Source organism: Anolis carolinensis, chromosome 2 (genome assembly GCF_035594765.1).
Source record: "Anolis carolinensis isolate JA03-04 chromosome 2, rAnoCar3.1.pri, whole genome shotgun sequence".
In the NCBI taxonomy this organism is placed as follows: Eukaryota; Metazoa; Chordata; class Lepidosauria; order Squamata; family Dactyloidae; genus Anolis; species Anolis carolinensis.
In genome coordinates this window covers 23,751,027-23,769,739 of record NC_085842.1, presented here as the reverse complement: position 1 = coordinate 23,769,739, position 18,713 = coordinate 23,751,027, and the positions used below count along the sequence as shown (strand labels likewise).

The window sequence follows — 18,713 nt, the reverse complement described above, 5'->3', positions numbered from 1 at the left end:
GCCACAGATTCAACACATCCATGCTTTGATATCTCCAAAAAGCAAACCTTGATTTGCTGTTTTATATAAGGAACATCATTTTGCTAAGCCACTGCATATAATGGGACTTGAGCATCTATAGATTTTGAAGCACAGCTGGGACCAAACCCCAGCTTATACTTTATTTAAAGTGCTGGAGAAAGACATCATGTGTTAATGTACTCCCCTTAGGAACTGGCACATCTTGAGCCATGTTTCAGAAAAGTGAGATCAGTGAACCTGATCCAGAAAAGTTTTTCCCTCTTCTTATTAAATGTGATACATTCATAATTTGAGGAGCTTCCAATGGTACAATGCATTAAACCCTTGTGCCAGCAGGACTGCTGACCAAAAGGTTGGTGGTTCAGATCTGGGGAGCAGGGTGAGCCCCAGTCTGTCAGTTCCAGCTTCCCATGCGGGACATGAGAGAATCCTCCCACAGGATGGTAAAACATCAAACATCCGGGCGTCCCCTGGGCAACGTCTTTGCAGACGGCCAATTCTCTCACACAGAAGTGACTTGCAGTTTCTCAAGTCACTCCTGATATGAAAACAAATCCATAGTTTGGAGGGGGGGGCACTCTCCTTTCTTTGAACTACACATCATGCTAGTGGGAGTTCATGGACTTGTAGTCCAAAAGAGTAAATATTCATAGTTCTGAAATATACCCAAAGGTGTGCATTTACTTCGTAGAATCAACTGCAGTTTGATGTTACTTTAATTGCTCAGTTCAGTGGACACATAGGAGTGCAGATTGGTGAAACACCAACATTATTTGGCAGCAAAACTACAATTACCATGATTCTGTAGGATTGTGTCATGGCAGTTAAAGTGGTGTCAGACTGCATTAATTCTGTACATCCCAATTAATTCTTCCTTTCGTTTTCTAGGTCCCCGCTGCGATGTGGACCCCTGCTCTCTCCCTGGTCCGCAGTGCTACTATGGCGGCACCTGCGTGGCTCAGCCGGATGGGTTTTCTTGCATCTGCCCTACTGGGTATGTGGGCAAGCGGTGTGAGGGGGTGGTGGATGCCTGCTTCTCCCAGCCTTGCCACCGACCCGGTGCCCACGACTGCCAGTCCAGTGAACATGGCTTCCACTGTTTGTGTGCCCCAGGATACACAGGTAAAGGAGGAAGATTGGAAGAAGGTGCAAAGCAGGAAGAGCTGCCTCTGTGCCATTATAGGGTATATTCACACTGCTGAATGAATGCAGTTTGACACCACTTGAACTGCCATGGCTCAAGGCTATGGAGTTGTAATTTGGTGAGGCACCAACTCTCTTGAGCAGAGAAGCCTAAAGACAGTGTAAAGCTGCAACTCCCAGGATTAAATGGAATTGGGCCATGGCAATTAAAGTGCTGCCAAACTGCATTATTTCTATATTGTAGATGCTATGAAAGTGGGAGTCCTCAAAACCCAGTGGGACTGGATTTTTTTCTCTCTTTTGCAGCTACAAGCAGTTGTTTGCAGCATGCATTGTTTCTGCTTGCTCTTTCCCTCCCTGCTACCCTTTAATTTAAGTGCCACAGCCTTCAGCCCAGCCCAGCGGTTCAAAGACTTTATTTATAAGTTACTCACTCAGGTATTCATAGCAGGAGATTGATGATGAAAGAGGACAAGTGACCACATGGTATCAACTTATAACAAAATTATAACAGCAGTTGATACCTCAAGAAATGACATAACTCTTGACCAGAAGGTGCCTTAGCCTGGCATATCTGGGCACTCACCCAGGCATCATCTTAACCCTTTGATGGCCTGGTGCTTCTAGTAACACATGGTTTTAGAATGATTTTTTTCCTAATACAAATAATTCTGCCATTTCATCAACAAATGCACCCCTTAAGAGTGAAGCCACTGGAGAGAAATGCTGTTTCCCCTTCAAATAACATACCTGGTCTCCATTTCATTCATCTTCATTCTTGAGTCTGTTTGGTTTTGTCTCCACTTGTAAACCAAATCTTATTTAAGTTAAACATCTCTCCTTCTCTCTAGGGAGACTGTGTGAAACTGTGACTGACAGTTGTCAGGCCAATCCCTGCCTCAATGGTGGAAGCTGTACCATGATGCCTGGTAACCCTCTTGAATTCACCTGCCACTGTCCACAGGTAGGAATGGAGTTGGGAGACTATGACTGGGGAATTCAGTGGCAGTGGTGACATTGTAAACTGCAAAGCTTAAAAACTGTACAGATTGATCATCCATCTCCGGAATTCAAAATTACTCCAGAATCCAAAATCATCCACATAAGTAGACTCAGATAGTCACACCTTTGCTTTCTGATGGTTCAGTGTACACAAACTTCATTTCACGCACAAAATTATTACAAATGGGGTGCATAAAATTACCTTCAGGCTTTGTGTATAAGACATATGTGAAACCTCCATGAACTTCATATTTAGGCTTGGGTCCCATCTCCAAGATATCTCATTATGTATTTATATCCAGGTATTCCAAAATCCCCCCCAAAATCCAAAACATTTCTGATCCTAAGCATTTTGGGTAAGGGATACTCAATCTGTCCTATTTTGACCCAAAATCTAAAATTGTGATGGTTGACATCCATTCTTGGGCAGGAAACAGGAGTCTGCAGTAATAGGATGTTTAATTGAAACTTATGATTTCTGTCACAATGGGATGTTATTTGTGTATTGATAGTGTTTAAATGCAATTTGTACCATGCCTGTATTGCTACTGATTGCATCATCCAGAGTGTACCATAGTGTGGAAAGAGTTAATTGCCAAGAAGCTATGATGACCTTGATGTGTGGCTGGAACTAGGGAATATCCAGACACAAGTGTTTTGTGCTTACTGATTGCGTCTGTTAAGTCGAGATCTGTCTGCCTAGGTGTTGAGTTCTGTCTGCCTAGAGTCAAGTCCTGTGTTCATCTGCAAGTCTATTTGTGTTGATACAGTAAAACTTTGTAAAAAGTTTTACCAACGTCTCTGAGTGTCTCTTCGTTCTGCGCTCCATTGGTTCCATCCAACTACTGCTACGCTGCAAATACTCTGACATGCCCTGCATGTTTTAATTCAGATTTTAAAGTAACAAGCCAGAATACCTGTGCCTATCCCACTAATAAAATCAGCACCTTGGATGTCCAGGTTAATGTCTGAACTAAAACATGAAGTAAACTGACATGGAAGTCAACTCTAGGGCATCGCCATGCATCAAATCTGGTCTATTTAATCTATACCAGGCTTCCTAAGCCTTCCACTCCCATTTTCTCTTTTGGCCTGAGAAATATTTATGTGTATAGGAATATAAAATAGGTATGAAAATCAAACATTTACTAATAACAAATCAGCTTGTGCAAGATTTGCTAAATAGTCTGGTTTTCCTTATTTCTGAAGTACAGCTGAAGCATCTTCTGCAGAATCTACTGTAAACACTGCACAACAGGTTTGTGTAAATGTCTAAAACAGTCACAAAATGAGATTCAGAAAACTTTTACTGATCTCAAATTTTTCAGGATCCCACTACTGAGCTAAAAGGATCCCATTTGAGATTAGGACCCACAATTTAAGAAGCAGTGGTCTCTCTAACAGTCCCCCACAACTGATGCCTTCCAGATTGTTCGAAATGCAATAGCGCTAAGCACTGAAGATTGAAGAGTGTCTCATGGTTGACAGTAATAATGGGATTAAATCATTTGAGTAACCGGAAGCATCTTCCCTTTGTGTCTACCTATCCTGCCCTCAATGTGATGTAAACTGATTCTCTTAGGGATGTTTCTGCACCTCTTCTCCCTCCCATGAGTCCAAGATGAAAGTAGGTTACATTAGCACCCTTAAATGGAGTTTCTACAATAAGGCTTAGTTTTTTCCCTCAAGTTGTGGATGTATTTGCTGCTTAAATCAAGATCTTTAATCAATGAATGAATTATAACATGGAATATATGTCCTTTCCTCTCCAGCCAACTGTCTTATATTGACAGACAGTGCCATCCTTGGGGTTCAGGCCAGATTGTTTACACGCCTAAGCAGGTATTGAACTCAAAACTTCAACAACCAGAGGTGTTCTGTGGTTTAGTTACCGACCCCATCTACACTGCCATATCATCCAGTTTCTGAATGCAAATTAACTGCATTGAACTGGATTATATGGCAGTGTAGATCCAGCCACTGTCCTCCTTCAGCCATTTGGTTTGGAAATGTATGCTAAGAGAATTGAGCCCTGGTCAGCTCTTGCGACTTCAGATTAAGAATAAAAGTGACAGTGAGGTTCAAAATGTTGTAGTGGACACAAAGAGTGAAGAGACAGGAATCTGGTGGACTCGGATGAAGGTATACAGAGGCAAAAGGATGAGACAAAATCCTTTTCTGGAGGTTTTCGAAAGAAGGTTGGATGGCCATTTGTCAGGAATCCTTGAGTTCTGTCATCCCGCCTAGCAGAATGAGGTTGGACTGGATGGCCACTGGGACCTCTTCCAACGCTATGATTCTATGACAAATGTAAACTTATTGTATGTAACTCAGAGCCTCTTTCTTCTGGTAAACAAGATTCAGTATTTCGCCCTTTAGGTAGATGGAAAGAACCCATACAAAAGCTTGTGGAGATCATTAAAAACATGCTCCTTCCTTCCCACATTTAGGGGTATGAAGGAACCACCTGTGACCAGCACACACCATCTTGTGGGCCCTTCTTCTGTCACAATGGCGGGGTTTGCATTTCACCCCAGTCCAGACCACGGTGCCTCTGTGTGGCTGGTTTCTCTGGGCTCGACTGCCGCCAACCTCCCTGTTCTTCGGGTTCCTGCGCAGCTGCCAATGACACCCTGAAACCTGAATGCCAGAAGACCTCAGGAGATGGGCGTTGTGACCGGGCCTGCAGCTCCCGTGAGACCAACTGGGACGGTGGCGACTGTTCCCTGGGCTTGCTCAACCCTTGGGGAGGTTGCCCAAAGCAGGAGCTGTGCCAGGTGGATTTCCGGAATGGGCATTGCCAGCGCTCCTGTGACAGTGAAGGTTGCCTGCATGATGGCTTTGACTGTGTCCAACAGAAGCAATGCAAGTGAGTCTTCAAAAGCAGGGCCTTGAGAGAATGCTAACAAAAGAGAATGTTGACAAAGAGTGGGCAAACAGCCAAAGCATGCCCCAGCCAGACAAGTCCAAAACAAACATTTGTACAGACAGCCATCCACATTCACTGGGGTTAGAGCAGGCATGAGCAAACTTCGGCCCTCCAGGTGTTTTGGACTTCAACTCTCACAATTGCTAACAGCCTACCAGCTATTAGGAATTGTGGGAGTCGGAGTCCAAAACAGCCGGAGAGCCAAAGTTTACCCATGCTTGGGTTAGAGGCACAGGACCCCCATGAAAGTTTTTAAAAATGCAAATAAAGAAATTGTTAATTCTTTTTTTACCTGAGAGAACACCTCTCTAGGAATTTCTAGGTCTTCAAGCTGACCCTAGAATTGCATTGGAGGACAAAGGTATTCTCTCTAGAAATTTCTAGATCCTCCAGCATGATTTTATGCTCAACTTCTAGCAGAAGTTGTTCATAGAGTCATGTTAGAGGACCTAGAGAATCCCAGAGGGAATGTTTTTAAGCAAATCCACAAAAGTAAAATGCAGATTTTGACTTTCATGGTAATCCTGTGCCTTTAACCCAGACATGGGCAAACTTTGGGCCTCCAGGTGTTTTTGACTTCAGCTCTCACAATTCCTAACTATCGGCAGACATATGTATTGTATGTCTAATAATGGCATTGAATGTTTGCCATGTATATGTGCATTGTGCTCCGCCCTGAGTTCCCTTCAGGGTGAGAAGGGCAAAATATAAATACTGCAAATAAATAAATAAATAAATTGTGGGAGTTGAAGCCCTAAACAATTGGAGGGCCGAAATTTGCCCATGCTTGCTCTAACGGCAGCAAATGTGAAGGGTTGACTGTACACTCAGATTGGTCTGACAGTCTTAATTACCTTTACACTTTTGGCTTTTCCTGTTTATTCCACTGAGCACAGTGTTCAAGTTCTTTCCCAAGGCCACTGTCCTGAAATCTAGTATTACACTGTGTAACACGATTTTTGTTCCTGGGTTATAAAAGTCATTTCGTACTTGGTTATATCATAAAAACATGAGAAAAACTTATTAAACTGCAAAAACTTTGTTTTTGCGAGACATCCTGCAGCACATTTTGCTACAGCTTTTTCAATGAATATCTCATGGAGTCTCAACCAATTCAACATAGTGGCAGCCACAAAAATGAATTTTCTGGAGTATAACAACTATTTTCAAAGTAAGCACCACACAATTAAACAGGAAATAATTATTTCAAACCAGGAACAGTCCCCCCCCCCCCCCCAAATTTTGTTGCATAGTGTATAGGAGACAGGAAATGATATCTCTCTTTGCCTGTTTCTGTACACTGGTGCTCTTCGGCTCTTGTGTTTTGGAATTCATCTCCCAGAATCCCTGGCTCAAAATCCCCAAACTGGCTGGGGATTTTGGGATCTGAAGTCCAAAACACCTGGACAACCAGTGTGTGAACTCCACACCATGCATCATTGTGTCATGAACCTTTCCTCCCCAGCCCGTCCTATGCTATGTATTGCCGGGACCGCTTCCGTGACGGACACTGTGACCGAGGGTGCAACGTGGCTTCCTGCGGGTGGGACGGAGGAGACTGCTTGTCATCGCCTGTCCCATCGAAGGCACCAGTATTGGGGCTGGTGGTCCTGCTTCCCCGGAAAGCCATCCCTCTGTTTCTGCATTCCCTGACGGTTGTCACGCGGGCCGTGCTGCAGGTTATGCGGGATGCCGAAGGGAAAGAGCGGATCTATCCCTATACTGGGAAGGAAGAGCTTGGAAGCAAGAGCAACTGGACTCAGAAAAAGACTTCTGTAACAGAAACCATTGGGTAAGAGTCTTGTATGACACTGTATTTTGTGGTTTTATGCAAGACGACCACTGCGTAATCTATACAAATGCCTAATTTCTTGTTTCTTTTTTATTGCAGTTTTACTATCTTCCTGATTGTGGACAGCAGCTTGTGCTCAGGGCGGTGTCCCACATCCCCCAAATCCGTTCTGAATATCTTGGGGGCCATGTCAGCAAAGGGATCCCTGGAATCCTTAATTCCACACCCGCTGGTTGCAGCCTGGCTGGAGTTGGTGGAAAATGGTACATTATAACAAGGGGAGGGAGAAGGGCAGAAATTCTGGTTGTGTGCAGAGAAGAAAGCTTAAATGCTAAAGGAAATGTAATCTTGCTCATAGGTTACCCATTTTCCTCTGAGCTATATTTCTCAACAATCACATTGCAAATTGGGGCCATGTTGCCTTTCCAGGGATCACTCAGTAAATAAAATGTGTTAAATCCAAATTACAACATGGAGAGGAATCATAATGTGAAAGCAGATAGCTTCCACTCGTTGCAGGAGCATCTCTCCTAAAAACATAGTAAATGTACAGTTGGCCTGCTGTATCCATGGATTCTGCATCCATGCATTCCACTGTCCATGGCTTGAATTTTTTTAAAGTCCAAAGCTAAACCTTGATATTGCTTTTTCATATAAGGGATGCCATTATAGTACACCATTGTTTATAACTCTATGTAACACAGTTTTTGTTCCTGGGTTACAAATGTCATTTCCTAACTGGTTCTCTCATATAAAATATTAAATTACAAAACTGTTGTTTTTGTGGGACATCCTGGAGCACATTTTGCTAAAGTTTTTCAATGTATATTTCATATCTCATAGAGTCTCAGCCAATTCAATATAGTTTGTGGTGCCACCAAAATGAAGTTTTTGGAATATAATAACTACTTTCAAAGTAACTATCCCACAATTAAACAGGAAAGAAAACTTTCAAACCAGGAAAAGAATTCCTTTTTCAAATCAGTGTAATGAATATTGAGCACTGATGGATTTTGGTGCACATGGGGGGGGGGGGCAGTCCTGGAATCATACTCCAGTGGTTACCAAGGTCCCACTGGACATATATGGTTTTTTATCCACATTTTCAGCATTTTGTGGTGGTTCTATTCCCTTTAGTCCAGTGAATGCCTAGTGGACGGTTAACTGTACATATGCGATGAAAGTAAATGAAATCCCAAAATCCCGTCCTGACCTGTCTTTCACAGCCAATATTAGCATCAATTAGATTTAAAAAAATTTTTTAATTAGTAAGACTCTATTTACTTTTGCATGCTCTGCAAAACTGACGTTCTGCCATCTTGCCGCTTCATGCTGTCAGATCCGCAGACGTCCCTTCCGCGTTTCTCCGGGCCCCTCCTTTACGGCGTGGTGGCAGGTGTTTTGGTGATCGCCTTGGGCATCTTTGTGGGAGTCTGGAGGATCCGCCGGCCCCAGCATCGGGAACATGGTTCACTGTGGTTCCCTCCCGGATTTGCTCCACACCAGAGCAAGAAACGGCGGCGGCGGAGAGAACCTCTTGGGGAAGATGCTATTGGGTTAAAGTAAGTATATCGAGCAGGCATGGGCAAACTTTGGCCCTCCAGGTGTTTTGGACTTCAACTCCCACATTTCCTAACAGCCTACCGGCTGTTAGGAATTGTGGGAGTTGAAGTCCAAAACACCTGGAGGGCTAAAGATTGCCCATGCTTGATATAGAGAGACAACACTGTCTTACTATTCACAAGCATACGCACTGTCTTCTGTATTTCATTGCCATCCACACATCCACACATATCTCCTTGGTTGTTCAAACACGTGCACAGATATTTCTACAAACTCACACATGCATAAGCTTCAGATCTGTGGATTCAACCAAATATGTGTTCAAAAGTTCAATATATAGCAGACAGTACAAGTCATGTAGTATCTACTGTAGTTGAATGTCTGGAGAGAGATACAAAATTGGAAAGAGACAGAGGATCTATGAAAATCAGAGATCCAGGCACAGTGCTGCTCAGTATAAATCCATGCCTCCCACTATTTCACAGATTCTCAGTCTTCCTTCAGTCATTACATACTACATTTTATTTAATGGGATTTGCTCATCCAAAGATGTTGGTATTCTCATCGAGTCCATAGAGACAGAGGGCCCACTGTGCTAGTTACCATTGGTACGAATGAGGCAACCATCTCAAGCAGTAGATTTTGAGGAGTAAGGCGAGAAATTGGTTAGGTACTTACTGGGAAACGTAATTAGCCGGGCTGTGGCGCAGGCTGGTGAGCAGCCAGCTGCAGCCAGCTGCAACAAATCACTCTGACCAAGAGGTCATGAGTTCGAGGCCAGCTCGGAGCCTGTGTTTGTCTTTGTCTCTGTTCTATGTTAAGGCATTGAATGTTTGCCTTATATGTGTAATGTGATTCGCCCTAAGTCCCCTTCGGGGTGAGAAGGGCGGAATATAAATACTGTAAACAAATAAATAATTATGAGCTCAAATTATATGTTTTTGGGTGTTGTATGGTTTCAATATAGGGGCAGTTTGCTTTTCTGCCTCAGGCAGCAAAGCTTTCTCAGATTGGTCCCCTTTTGGCGCATTACAAAACTATTGTATCACATGTTGACATTTTGCCCAAACTTTCCTTTCATGCTCTTCCCCAATACAGGCCAATGAAAATGGAGATTGAATTTGTCGAAGAGACTGATATGTTTTCCAGTCCCCATTATGATGGACCTCTGAACACCAAGGATGTGGAGGTAACTTAGTGAATGTCAAGTGCTGTTTCCATCTGCAGCCAAAGAAATGTTGATTCAGGCAGGCCTTCATTAACTAACTGGGTCAAAATAAAAGCATTGGCTTTTATTGTTTCTATTAATGTGCTGTGTTCCATGCATATCTTAAATTACAGTACAGCTTCGTTATCTGCAGAGGATACATTCCTCAGTTTACTGAAGAAACAAGAAACAATGGAAAAAATACAATTTCAAGATTTGGTTAATTATTGTGAGAATATCCCATTCCATGTTTTCATTGGCATGTCATTCCGTAGTTGCACAGTGCTGCCATTTCAGTTTACGTTACATGTTTCCATTTCTTTTTACCTCCTATCATAAATAAAAAATGGATGCATTGCCAACTACAGTGGATGACAACATATTTTACAAATTAGTTTATGCTGACAGAAAAATGGTGTTGTTATCAGTGTGCAACATGCCATTGGGGTGCTGGAGCTAGGCAATATTGCAGAAGCCACACCAGTTCCCTATCACACCAGTAGTAATGGGCGAACAACACACTATTTGGGACATATTCATAGATTTCTCCCATGAATTATAACAATAGAGAAAAACTATTTGCAACAGGTATTGTGTGATAAGCAACACAGTCATGTGATATTAAATAGCTACAAACTTGCAACCCCAATTTCATGTGATAATGTCCTCAGAGAGAAAAGGTAGTAGCATAGCTTCCATAGACTAAGTTTACTTCCTCTGAGTTAAACCACAATACTGAATACTAACATACTGCAGTCTTTTTGGTCAATGTTCATGGCTGGTGACCCACTGTGTAATTGCAAAGTGCCATTGTATTTTAATGTGCTACTGAATGTATAAGAGTCCTGCATGCACACATTGTGTGGTCTCAGCTGGATGTGATTGTTGCACATTATCTACAAAATTACTGCACGAGCTCAGTGTGGTTTACACTGGCATAAATCTCTTAATTGAATGCCAGCTGGTGAGAAATCTATTATTAACTAACTTTGTAAGACACTTGAAAGAAAGCTGGCTTAGAAATAAAATAAAGGAAAATAATTTTAAAAAGACAGATTGTGAAATACTGATCCTTGACCATTATGGGTTTTACAAAATACAGTCTCTCTTTTGCAGGATGATTCTGATTGTATCTCAGTGCCAGACCAGGGCCAGCCAAAGCCCAAGAGGCAGATGCCGGGCAGCACGCCAACCCAGGAAAAGAGCACCAGGCCAAAGAGTGCAAAGAATCGAGAGCCAGGTAAACGGAGATGTCTGACTCTAAAGAGAGAATTAGTAAAGCAGGAAACCTCAACCCTTGTAGCAGTAAGATCAATAAAGAAAATACCACTTGCTATCACACAAGTTGTTGTGAGGACAAAGTGAGGGATAGGAGAGCCATTACTCCACAATCGTTGGGATTAGGGGTGCAGGGAAAATGGAAAAAAAATATTAATAATGAAACACTCAATTTTGTCAGTGCAACTCTATGGTCAACTTTCAACAGAATTCTTCTGGCTAATTATAAATGCCTAGACAAGTATTCTCTCTCAGACCTCCAATGTGACTTTTTAGTTCATTTGCCAAATGTCCATAAAATTGCAGTAGAGGACTTAGAACATACTCAGTTTCACAAAAGTGAAATTTGCAAATGTGAAAGGCCAATTGTACACGGCCTCGATTTAACTATAAGGGAGACCCATCTCACTAATAAATTATAAAGAAATAACACTATGTAACATGATTTTTGTTCCTGGGTTATAAATGCCATTTCCTAATTGGTTCTATTATAAAAACATGGAAAAGTGTATTAAACTGCAAAAACTTTATTTTTGTGGTCTGCACAAAAGGTTAAAAAAGCCCCTGAAAGGTTAAAAATTGCAATCACAAAAACAAAGTTTCTGGGGTATAACAACTATTGCACCATTAAACAGGAAATAACACTTTCAAACCAGGAACAGATTTTTTTCCCCCAAAAATTTGTTACATAGTGTAATAGACAGTAGAATAAGCTAAAAGCAGCAATCCAGGAAAATGTGCCTTTTTCAATAACAGAATCAGAGAGTTGGAAGAGACCACATACCATCTAGTCCAACCCTCTGCTATAAAGGAATGCCCAACCAAAGCACTCCTGACAGATGGCAATCTAGCCTCTATTTAAAAGTCTCCAAATAAGCAGCCTCCCCACACCCCGAGGGAGTGAGTTCCACTGTTGTATGGCTCTTACAACCAAGAAGTTCTTCCTGATGTTAAGGAGGAATCTCCTTTCCTGTAATTTGTACCAAATCCTTTCTTCCCACCTTTCTCTATGGCCTTTTATTTCCCCAGTTTGTGGTTTGACACCCTTGATGCCTTTGGCTGCTTCTCCCGGCTTGGAAGTTGAAGGATCCTGGACAGACCAGCAACCACACAACTCTGGAGAGACTCCCCTTCACTTGGCAGCTCGCTTCTCCCGTGCCGATGCTGCCCGCCGTCTCCTCGCCTCTGGGGCCGATGTCAATGCCCGCGACCAGTGGGGACGCACCCCCTTGCACAGCGCAGTAGCCGCTGATGCGTTGGGTGTCTTTCAGGTTAGAAGATTCTGTTCCTGGATTGAAATAGAGTGTGGTTGAGTGGTTTGAGCATTGGACTATGCATCACCAACTTCTGGCAGAAGCATACCATAAAATCATACTGGAGGTTCTAGAAAATGCCTATAGAGAAGGCATGGGCAAACGTTGGTCCTCCAGGTGTTTTGGAGGCCCTCCAGGTGTCTGTAGTATTTCTAGGTTCTCCAGCATGACTATGTGGTCAACCTTCAGGGGAAGCATACCACAGAATCACACTGAAGGACCTGTTTCTTGGCAGGGGGTTGGTCTGGATGGTCCACGAGGTCTCTTCAGACTCTGTGATCCTATGACCTGAAAATGTCTAGAGATAACAAGCTGGATTAACTGGCTTTAATTTGTTTTTCATTTCTTCCATTTGAATAGATTTTCCTGATGAAAACAAGTTGTTTGTTGTATAAATCCCTTTCACCTTCCTACCCCTTAAATTGTCTATATTTATCTTCATGTTATTCTAAAAAAAATGTGTTCTAAAAATGGATAGAGGGGTGATAGCAGTGGAACAAGAACCATGTATTAACAAAGCCCTCAGTAAAAAGGTTGTCTGGATTTTCTTTTACAGTAGAGTCTCACTTATCCAACGCTCGCTTATCCAACGTTCTGGATTATCCAACGCATTTTTGTAGTCAATGTTTTCAATACATCATGATCTTTTGGTGCTAAATTCGTAAATACAGTAATTACTACATAGCATTACTGCCTATTGAACTACTTTTTCTGTCAATTTTTTTGTATAACATGATGTTTGGGTGCTTCATTTGTAAAATCATAACCTAATTTGATGTTTAATAGGCTTTTCCTTAATCCCTCCTTATTATCCAACATATTTGCTTATCCAACATTCTGCCGACCCGTTTATGTTGAATAAGTGAGACTCTACTGTATTTACTTTATCTGCAAACATACCATTTGATACTTCGCTTCTTTCAATTTGCACCCAGGCAACAGAGTTGTTATTCTTGACCATTTTCCCTACTTGAAATAATTTGAAATGCGTCATAATATAGTTCCAAATTTGGTATCGCTAGGCCTCCTCTTGAAGAATGAAATGTTAAAGGCCAGGAATGAAATCCAAGTGTATTGCTTCCTGTGATTTTCTTCCACGAGTTGTGGGGCCACTTCTGAAGAGGCTCTGCTTTTCTCTGCAAATTTACCTGTTCTGTCTACATAAATGACTGCTTTGAAGATGTCCTTGACCTGAGGACGAGTCCATGTGGGAAAGAATGCATTCTTGGAAAGCAAGGTAAAACTCACCACAAACCCCCATTTCACTGTTCCAACAGATCCTACTCCGTCAAAGGCAGACAGATTTGGATGCATCCACCCAAGACGGCTCCACCCCACTCATCCTTGCCACGAGGCTGGCGGTTGAAAACATGGTGGAGGAGCTGGTGGCCAATCATGCAGATGTCAGGGCCACAGACAAGAGAGGTGAGGGTCTTGCCCAACACAGAGTTAACAGGGTTACCGTGAGTTTTCTGGGCTGTGTGGCCATGTTCCAAAAGCATTCTTTCCTGACGTTTCACCCATATCCTCAGAGGTTGTGAGGTCTGTTGGAAAACCACACAAGTGGGGTGTATATTCACATCCACACTTGCCTCAGGCAGACAAGAGTTCTTTCTCCCACCCTGGACCGTCCACAAATATATAAACCCCACTTGCCTAGTTTCCAACAAACTTCACAACCTCTTAGGATGCCTGCCATAGATGTGGGTGAAACGTCAGGAGAGAATGCTTCTAGAACATAGCCATACAGTCTGGAAAGCTCACAGCAATACAGAGATTGTGATCACAAAAGCCTTCGACAACAGAGTTAATAGTTCAATAATAAATATTTTGTCATGGGCTTTAGACAGCATCAGTGGTTGTCCAAGGGCCGTGCAGTGCGGGTTGCAGAGGTGGATAGTAAAATGCAGGGAGATGGAACATAGGATGTGGAATAACTGGGAATTTTGCAACTTTGAGACAGGAAACACCCCATTTTTTATGAATCCACTTTTTCACATCCTGGTGCTCTCCAAACATATTGGACTTCAAGGCTAAAAAAAAGCATCTATGCAGTCTGAAAATGATGGGAGTTATCATTCGAAAATATCTGGATTAATCAGTCACTCCACACCCTGGTGCTTTACAAATACATTGGACTTCAACTCCCATTATGCATATGGGAAGAAAATGAAGGGAGCTGACATTCAACAAAATCTGGATTAATCCATCCTTCCACAAGCTAGTGGACTTCAACTCCCAGCGTGCATAATAAGGGGTTGTAAGTCAACAAAATTTGGAAAGGTCCTAAATTGGACAGAGACTGGACAATGCTCTCCTAGACAAATTTTGATCCTGTCTGTTTTCTGGTTCTCTCAAACCAGGTTTTTGGGGAGGAAAAGAGGCATTGTCCTCATTACAGGGAGGTGGAGTAGGCAGAAGGAAAAGAAAAAAAAAGTAGAGAGCTATTTCTGTGAGGGAATACTATTTCAATGCACAAATATTAATTTTCCTTGTAGAAAAGATTGTTTTTGTTGAAAAAATGTTGTCATTGGGGATTCAAACATGGTTGATTCACATAGAAAGCAGATATTTCTGTGCAGAAAATAGTATTTTCTGTGCAGAAATATTTTTACATTGAAATATTAATTTACATGCAGAAAATGTGGCTTCTTGTGCAGAAGACGCAAAAATATTCCTGTGAGAATTTTTTATGGAACCAATCTTGAATTGCAAATAGCCTTTATAAATGTGGTTGTCAATAACCTCCTATTGGGAAGGTAATTCTTGACATTGCAAACTGCTGCCTTCAAAAATGAAATCAGAGAAGAATTGCAATCTTACAACCCAGGACTGAGCTGTCTCTGGGTGCATCTACACTGGAGAATTAATTCAGGTTGACCCCACTTTAACTGCCATGGCTCAATGCCAGGAAATCTTGGGAGTTGTAGTTTGGTGAGGCACCAGGACTCTTTGGCAGAGAAGCATAAAGACATTATAAAACTGCGGCTTCCATGATTCCATTGCATTGAGCCGTGGCATTTAAAGTGGTGTCGAATTGCATTAATTCTACAGTGTAGATACAGCCTAAGCCATCCAGTCCAACTTTCTGCACAATACAGGAAATGCGTAACTAATGTGTGCTCAACAGCATGCTATTTAGTACTTTTTCCAAAGACTTAAAATACAGGCGATATAACTCTTTCCCACTTCAGATATTTTCAATCGGATATAGATTCTGTCACTTCTTGGTCCTGGGGTACCTGCTCTTATTATAGGGTTGAAGAAATACACTCATTATTTTTAAGCAAGTTAATGCCCAGGACTCAAGGACTCTGATCTTCTCATCACTTCTGAAATTTTCCATGTCTGGCAGGAAAGAGTGCCCTCCACTGGGCTGCAGCCGTGAATAACGTCCGTGCCGCCCTCGTCCTGCTGAGAAACGGAGCTGACAAGGATGCTCTGGACAACCGGGTAATGTGTTATGTTTGCTGGCTCTATCTCAAAAGAAAGATGTGGAAGAACTAGAGCAATATACCCTGTTTCCCCGAAAATAAGACATCCCCAGAAAATAAGACCTAGTAGAGGTTTTGCTGAATTGCTAAATATAAGGCCTCCCCCAAAAGTAAGACCTAATAAAGTTTTTGTTTGGAAGCATGCCTGCCAAACAGAACACCAGAGCATGCAGGATCAGTAAATGTATGTACCATAGATAGTTGTACATGGAAATAATGGTAGTAACAAGTAATTCTTGAAAAGATTCCATACCTCACAACCTCTGAGGATGCCTGCCATAGATGTGGGCGAAACGTCAGGAGAGAATGCTTCTGGAACATGGCCATACAGCTCGAAAGACATACAACAACCCTGATTCACAGTTAGTCTGGTTATGCTGGTTTGTGATGACAACTACTGTACAGTATATGATAAATTTTCATTTTTGGTTCAACAATAAATGTGAATTCTTCTTCATGGAAAAATAAGACATCCCCTGAAAATAAGACCTAGCACATCTTTGGGAGCAAAAATTAATATAAGACACTGTCTTATTTTCAGGGAAACAGGGTATCTGAACACAGACTGTTTTAACTACTACGGTTGAATGCTATGGAATATTGGGATTTGTAGTTCGATGACAACTTTGTCAAAGAAGGTGACGGACCTTGTACTACTCCACCTACTATCATTCCATAGCTTTGAGCCATCTCATCTCACATAGCTCTTTTAACACTATAGGAATATTTTGTAGCTATACCAAAGCAGAGTGAAGCATAGCCAGGGCTATGTGAGCTTGTGTCAGGAAACAAGAGAAAATGTTGTAAGGTTTAAAAAGGAAAACTTGCACGTATTGTTTCAGGAAATCCATCTTGAGATAGGAAAGGAGATAGACAAAATAAAATTGCCTACATTTCCATATAAGATTCTCTAAGTTTGACTCGCACCTACATAAATAAAAATGTAATGTCCATTTGTGAGGACCTCATATCTCCCAAACTATTTCACCAATTGCTATGAAATTTGGACAAAACATAGCATTCGAACTGACAAGTGTTTTAAAGTATTCACATACCTACTATGACTAACCTGTCACACCTGAGACAGATAAAACCATATCCCTTAGCAACGATCAGTCAGTCTCCTCCTCTCGTAGCAACCTTGTAATAGATGGCTCCTCCCCTTAGCACTAGCAATGGCCAAACCCACCTCTTCGCCACTCAGTTTGGCATGGGCAGGTACAGCTAGTATATGCATAAAAGCCAAAGCCACCATGAGGCAGGAGTCTAGCAAGCGCAGATTTTTTTTTGTGTTTGTGGGGTTGTGTGGGCCATGGTTGTGTATTCAAATGTTGGTTTAGTCGTTTAAACCCAACCGCAAGGGCGTTGTGTTGTGTTGTTAATTTTCGTGGTTGTGGGTGTTGTAGTTTCTTTGTTTACTTTAAGGTAAAAATGGTCAGAACACATTTATATATATAGATGTCTTATGTTGCCACCAACTGTGCTTGCAATTGGTGGTGGGACTGAGATAAAGGCCTCTTCTGATGATCTCAAACTCTGGGCAGAGTCAAATTGGGGGATAGGATGGACCTGAGCCATATAGAGCTTTATAGGTCGTGACCAGTAGTTTGAATTGTGCCCGGAAACAGACCGGCAGCCAGGGAAGCTGTTGAAAAATAGATAAATAAATCACAAAGGTCACTTACATTTACAGAACGTTTCTTCCTTTCTGGCTTCATAGGCACAGACCCCTCTGTTCCTGGCTGCTCAAGAGGGGAGCTACCAAGTGGCCAGCCTCCTTCTCCAACATGGAGCCAAGCAGAACATCCGAGACCACCTGGGGCGCCTCCCAAAGGACGTGGCCCGGGAGCGTCTCCACCATGACATCGTATCTCTCTTGGACCAGACTTCTCCCTCTTGTGGGACTGGCCAGCTCTCTCCACATAGACCACGGCCACAGGCCCATCGGACTACGGCCAACCCCCACAGGTTAGCAGGGCAGAGTAGCCACCTGCGGCTAACTCCTGTGCCTGAGAAGGAAGATCTTTTTAAGGAAGCTCCAAATAGCTCAACTGAAGATGCTGCCAGACCTCCTGCTGAGTGACTCTGCCCCTTCGGGATGTGGAACAGACAGACAGGAGGACGGGGGTTCAGTGATGTTGGGTCGAGCCACGGTGGGGTGTTATCCCCACTGATGTGAGTGCAGGAATGATGGCGTCACAGGAAAGCAGGATGGCTGGATGTGTCATCGCTCCTGGAAGGGACCTGAGGACATTTTTGATGACATGCATGATTATGTCAGATAGCAAGGGGATGAGCAATCGGTGAGCAGTCCTACATACTCCAAATTAGACTGAATGGCCTTTGTCAGATCTGTTACATATAATCCAAAGAGCTGGAAGAGATCCCAAGAGCAGGAACACACAATTAAAGCACTCCCAACAGATGGCCATCCAGCCTGTTAAAAACTTCTAAACAAGGAGGTTTTAAAACAGGCGGTGGCAGCATATTCCACTGCTAAACAGCTCTTACTATTGGGAAGTTCTCCCAAGTGTGTAGGTTGCATCTCTTTCCTGTAATTTGAATCCTTTGTTCTGTGTCCTAAGCTCTAAAGCAAGGGTCCCCAAACTAAGGCCCGGGGGCTGGATGCGGCCCATCGAAGCCATTTATCCGGCCCCCACACACAAGGGCAGAAGGGAGTTGGGCTAAGTGACCCAAGGGGGTCTCTTCTTCTCTTCCAACCCTAATTATTATTATTATTATTATTATTATTATTATTATTATTATTATTATTATTATTAACATTGAGGCTGGGTGGCCATCTGTCAGGGGTGCTTTGCTTGCAGAAAGGCAGAAGGGGATTGGACTCAATGGCCCAAAGGGTCTCTTCCAACCCTCTTTTTATTGTTGTTGTTGTTGTTGTTATTGCTCGGTGGCCAACTATAGTCCGGCCCTCCAACGGTCCGAAGGATCGTGAACTGGCCCCCTGTTT

General features: G+C 42.6%; 1 protein-coding gene across 1 annotated transcript in view; it reads left to right on the top strand.

Moving 5' to 3' along the window:
* notch4 (notch receptor 4) overlaps positions 1 to 18,524 on the top strand; it is a 44,259-nt gene extending 25,735 nt beyond the window's left edge. The window contains exons 15-26 of the mRNA XM_008105914.3: positions 910 to 1,143; positions 2,016 to 2,128; positions 4,617 to 5,035; positions 6,561 to 6,887; positions 6,987 to 7,150; positions 8,227 to 8,449; positions 9,549 to 9,639; positions 10,774 to 10,897; positions 11,965 to 12,206; positions 13,526 to 13,673; positions 15,604 to 15,701; positions 17,463 to 18,524. Coding sequence (XP_008104121.1) covers positions 910 to 1,143; positions 2,016 to 2,128; positions 4,617 to 5,035; positions 6,561 to 6,887; positions 6,987 to 7,150; positions 8,227 to 8,449; positions 9,549 to 9,639; positions 10,774 to 10,897; positions 11,965 to 12,206; positions 13,526 to 13,673; positions 15,604 to 15,701; positions 17,463 to 17,825 — 2,546 coding nt within the window. The 3' untranslated portion in view covers positions 17,826 to 18,524. The remainder of the gene's footprint in view (positions 1 to 909; positions 1,144 to 2,015; positions 2,129 to 4,616; positions 5,036 to 6,560; positions 6,888 to 6,986; positions 7,151 to 8,226; positions 8,450 to 9,548; positions 9,640 to 10,773; positions 10,898 to 11,964; positions 12,207 to 13,525; positions 13,674 to 15,603; positions 15,702 to 17,462) is intronic.
* Positions 18,525 to 18,713: the final 189 nt, after the last annotated feature.